The following is a 4,943-nucleotide window of genomic DNA, read 5'->3' on the forward strand; positions in this document are numbered from 1 at the left end:
GGTTCCTGTGCTTTTATATACCGGAGGGTGTTTTGGGAATTTTTAAAATACATCGTATTGATTCCGCACGTGTATAGGACCTGGAAATAAAAATTTTGGTCCATTTTTTTTTTCTTTTAATTATGGACCTCCGGTTATTGAACTCTTAATGGGTGGACCTGCCACTAATCAGGCCCATAAGAATGGTACCAATCGGTAATTCCTACTTTGAGAATTAGGGTTAAGGTTTTTCTTCATCTCTCCGTTTTTTCCCATTTCTGAATCAACTTGGCTGAAACACAAAATGACGAGGAAAAGGGCATCTGTCTGTGTTGGTAACAAGAGGAAGAAGAATAAGAAGAAGAGAATTATCGATGATGATTCAGGTAAAATTCTTCCACAGGAACTAGTCATCGAAAATATTTTGACGAGATTACAGTTCGGCCACTCGCCCGATTCGGCTGCGTCAGTAAGTACCGGTACAACTCTATTTTCAATGATAAACTAATTGCTGCACAAAACATATGTCATCAGAACACTCGCTTATCTCGTCAAAACAGTGCTCATTCTAATACAAATAATTTCATCTTCAGTAAACTTAATGTATTCCAGGGAAACGAATGATTTACTAACATCAGCACATTTCAAAACCCCAAATGAACTAGTAGGGTATTGCAATGGTTTGATTTGTGTTAGGGCAATGAGCAACGACAAGGTAGAAAGATGTCGGATAACTGTGATTAACCCGGCACGGAACGAAACACTGTCCCTCTTTTATTTGAACCCTATTACGACTCGTGGTGGAGGTAACGGCATTGGACAATATTTATGTCATGGTTTTGGTTTTGATTCATTGTCACTGCAATACAAGGTTGTAGTTATCCATACAGTACCAACAACAATAACAGTAGAAGCAAAGGAGGAGTTTGTTTGCATGGTTTATACATCTGGAGTAACTACATGGAAAAGGAAGGTCATTAGCATTTCTGAAATCACACCACCAGCTTCTTCTTCATTTCCGCTGCCTAGACGAAGAATAATGACAAGAGTTCGGAGAGAATGTAGTAGATCAGGCACCCTTTGCGGTGTTGATCTTTATTGGAAGATAACTAATGACATACAAGAAGGAGGGGATACAACAGTCAATGAGGAGGAAATGTTGCTCTCGTTTGATATCCGCAGAGAGAAGATGCAGTTCATTTGACTCCCAACTGAATGTAGTACGATGGCAGTGAGCAAGACCATTCTAACAGATTCCGCAGTTTATGTTGATCACCATCTTGTGGAGTTTAAAGGATATCCTTGGGTTGCAATTACTGAGAAGAGAATGTCAGTCGTACCAGGTCATCATGTTCGTCATCTCGACCGCTACTATCGTCGTTGTCATTTTGATGTTCATATGTACGTAGTCAAGGACAAGGTCGAGCAAGTATGGACCAGGGAGGAGGTTTTCAATGTCACTTTTAAGGACACTATGCTTAGTGACCTTAGTCATCTACCATCTCCCTTTCGTTGTTCTTGCCTTGAAAAGATTGATAGATTTACCCCTCCTACACGTATATTGAGTTTCACTGATCAGTTGGTTCTGTATTGGTTCGACGGTAAATGCCTTGTCTACCACGGTTTCAATATGAATAATGATGATCTCATGGTGGTAGAGGCTCCCTCTCCTCGGGTGAAGAAGAGAATTCGGGATATTTTTAAACATAAGATGGAAGGAATCTCTCCATTCCCAACTGGATTATCATCTACACGCTAAAGTGGAAAACATCCTTTCTCTCAAAACCTTCATCCCTCAAGGAGGAGGAACTTCGTTTAAATTTGAATGTTTTTATGATTTTCAGCGGTTTTTAACTTTTAGTAGATGACGCACTTCCAGGATGGCTGTTTATAGGAAGAAATTCGACAAACTATGAAGTTTTCTACTAAACTAGTTTGGTACGTCCTACTATCGACTTCTCTTCAGTAGGCTGGTCAGTTTACTACTATTTAGATTATTAAGCTTTATGTCCGTCCAAGTATATGTTTTCTTTGCTTTTTTTTTCCTTGAAGATTTTTTGCATGCTTAGAGTGATTTTGACAATGGAAGATCTAATAATTAATGTGGCATCATGCCTAGAGTGATTTTGAGTCTTAAATATCATTTTCCTTATTTTTTTTATTTCCTCAAATGTACAATCTAAGTTGGTGGTGCATATATAATTAGAACTGATCAGGCCACAAGAAAGTCCCCATAGCAAATTCCCTTTTCTCATCAAGGGTACCTTTAAAACTTTCAAGACCATATTCTCTGAGAAGCATATCAACCTTCCATTCCTCCATCTTCTCATAATCTGACTTGTTGTAGCGAGGATAGTGAAGTGGCATTTGAAAACCTGATGATGCACCTGTGACCTTGTTGAATTTCTTCTCTTCATCATCATGCATTGGGTAGAAACTCATCTCCCGAGCCTTATCAACCTTGGATGACGATGAATTATTGTACCCAAAATTCATTGTGCCGATTGAGTTAACAAGCCATTTCAGTAGCATGAAAGTCTCCATGATCATCGACGAAACCTTGATCTCACTCTTTGAAGATATATTTTTCAAAGCTAAAAGAACTAGAGGAAGAAGAAAGCTTGAATAGAGAAACCCCAATTTGAGATGCAACAGAGACTATTAGATCCGCTATATATAGATAAGCTAGCACGCTGTATATAGAGAAACTGAGTGTTACCCACACTTTTACTTGAAGGAGAAAACCGTGGTCTTCTTTGAACTTTTTCCCAAGAAACAAAAATGCTTTTAGGTTTCAATGGTTTCTTTATCACAAAAATAGAAAAAAGTTCAATGTGTCAAAATTTGAGCGAGATATTCTCTTAAGCAATAAAACGATGTACTTATAACCACAGGTTTGGTGTTTTAATTACTGTGGGTATCAATATTACAGAACATGGTCTTTTTTTCCCACACTCCATGGGGTACATTTTTTCTTATTCTCCCTCCCGTTTGTGGTTCAGGTCTTCTCGGGGGCATCCACTATATTACCTTCTTTTTTCAGAAAAAAAATGTCATTTCTCCTTACGCAGGGGCCATGCTAATCGCATATCGTTCCAATTTTGTGGGATGTCCCCGAAGGGACGAGTATAAGGTGCGCCTCACAGTATGTCAACTATCAACATGCCTTTGCTTAATGAACAGACAGATGGGGGACTAAAATAGAGTCCGATCTCACAGGTCGCCGTTTACTGAGTAAGGCAAAATCTATATTGCCATGTATATATATTTTGTTTATTTTATAAGATTATGCGAAATACTGCCCTATATATAGAAATAGGGTTTCGCTGTTCACCGAAAAAAACCTAGAAGGAAAAACAAAAAATACAAAGAAAGAGGCAGACTAATAGCTTTAGCTTAGCTTCCATTCGAGAAGAAACACGAACAAGTAGCTCCATTCGAGAAGAAACACGAACAAGTAGCTCCATTCGAGAAGAAACACGAACAAGTAGCGTTAGAAGTTAGTGCCAATAATCATCTTGGGCTGCGAGGTTTCTTCACTTCTGAAAAAATCTTTTTTTTTGTAAAATTACTCAATCAAATAGGTATGTCGTTGTTACTTCTCTTCCGATATACTATAGTTGTGTGGTTTTATTGTATGGTAAAATTATAAGAATATGTGATCGTGGTAGATTGAGATGATAAGAACGGGCAACAACAAAAAAAAAAAAAGAATCTCCATATATAGGCGTAAAACATGAAAAGAAAATAGCTTAGACTAAAAGTTTTGTGTTGAATACTCTTAGAACCTAAATTATGAAATCGGGGTATGGGTTGGTGATGTCTAAACATAGTTACATGGTGTTCGTACATAAGAGTAACTCACTTATTCATTAGTTGACGACTTATCTTACCATCACTCGTGCTAGAATTATTGGCCATTAAATAACGCGTGCAGGATCTTTGGTACACAAACTAATAAAACTCTTATGTATTAGTATTTCTTAAAGGGTTCGTGTCCATGGATGTACGGTCCAAAACGGAAGCCTATTGATATTCCCTTCCACATATATGTAAAGGATTGTTCCATGTGACCCTATTATTTTTATCAATGAAAACTCCTCTATGCTTCTTTATTTTCTCCTAATTATCACTCCAAAACGTAATCATGCACGAGCTCTAACCGCACGATAATTGATTTTGATTTTTTTTTATTGGGTTGCTATCAAATCCCTAAGGATTGTTTGGATCAAATACAGTAGGTTGGAATCAAATCAGATAAGTTGGATCTATTTTCACCTATTTTTTTTTTAACTTATTTTTCCATGGGATTAAATCGGTAATGGTTAATTTGAATCTGTTTTATACCAAACCATAAACAATCAGATGATTACAAATTATAGTATATTTGTATTAGGGTTGTTCATGGTCGGTTTTGGTTCGGTTTCTAGCCAAACCAAAACCGAAACCAATACTATTGGTTTCTAAAAATCTAAACCAAACTAATCCATTAACCATTGGTTCGGTTTCCAAATGGTTCCAGTTGGTTTCGGTTTTTTCCAGTGGTTTTTGGTTAACTAATAATTATGTCAAACCAAAAAAAAAAATACACAAATTTACAGATAAAAAAATCGTAGTTGCCGATAGTATTGGTTTACACAAATTTACAGGAAAAAGAAAATATCAAGAATAGTTAAAGCTTACTCTAATTCTAGAGATCAAAAGAAGATATATAATATATCTTAATTTAGTTATTGACAAATAAAAAAGAAGGAAGACGGGAAGAAAAAAATCGAGTAGCAGCAGCTGTAGTTGGGGGTGGAGAAGGGAGGCGACTGAGAGAAGGAGAAAGAGAAAGAGGGAGAGTATCATAATGAAATATTATATTTAGGGTTTCTATTTATCCTCTAAATCAATGGGTAGAATCTAATACTTGTAAATCGACGGTAGAAACTAAGTTTAAAAATTAATCGGTTTTCCGATGG

The 4,943-nt window shown here is 36.7% G+C and overlaps 2 protein-coding genes and 1 non-coding gene across 3 annotated transcripts; 1 reads left to right on the top strand and 2 right to left on the bottom strand.

Annotated features, from left to right (window-relative positions):
• Positions 1 to 283: 283 nt before the first annotated feature.
• On the top strand, positions 284 to 1,183 carry LOC113279633. Its single transcript, XM_026528309.1, has 2 exons — positions 284 to 365; positions 573 to 1,183. The coding sequence occupies exons 1-2, from the start codon at positions 284 to 286 to the stop codon at positions 1,181 to 1,183; spliced, it is 693 nt and encodes a 230-aa protein (XP_026384094.1).
• Positions 1,184 to 2,103: 920 nt separating this feature from the next.
• LOC113277833 lies at positions 2,104 to 2,608 on the bottom strand. Its single transcript, XM_026526815.1, has one exon. It carries the CDS (start codon positions 2,527 to 2,529, stop codon positions 2,182 to 2,184), a length of 348 nt encoding a protein of 115 aa, XP_026382600.1. The 5' UTR covers positions 2,530 to 2,608; the 3' UTR covers positions 2,104 to 2,181.
• Positions 2,609 to 3,000: 392 nt separating this feature from the next.
• LOC113284759 lies at positions 3,001 to 3,103 on the bottom strand. The gene has a single exon (XR_003328374.1). It is a non-coding gene; the product is annotated as a U6 spliceosomal RNA (small nuclear RNA).
• Between the last annotated feature and the right edge of the window lie 1,840 nt (positions 3,104 to 4,943).

The sequence above is a fragment of the Papaver somniferum genome, chromosome 5 (assembly GCF_003573695.1).
Source record: "Papaver somniferum cultivar HN1 chromosome 5, ASM357369v1, whole genome shotgun sequence".
NCBI classification, from domain to species: domain Eukaryota; kingdom Viridiplantae; phylum Streptophyta; class Magnoliopsida; order Ranunculales; family Papaveraceae; genus Papaver; species Papaver somniferum.

Excerpts from the sequence above, each read along its gene's own strand:
- LOC113279633 (XM_026528309.1), top strand. The coding sequence starts at position 284 with ATGACGAGGAAAAGGGCATCTGTCTGTGTTGGTAACAAGAGGAAGAAG. Across the intron at positions 366-572 it reads AATTATCGATGATGATTCAG|TAAACTTAATGTATTCCAGG; the intron begins GTAAAATTCTTC and ends TTTCATCTTCAG.
- LOC113277833 (XM_026526815.1), bottom strand. The coding sequence starts at position 2,529 with ATGATCATGGAGACTTTCATGCTACTGAAATGGCTTGTTAACTCAATC.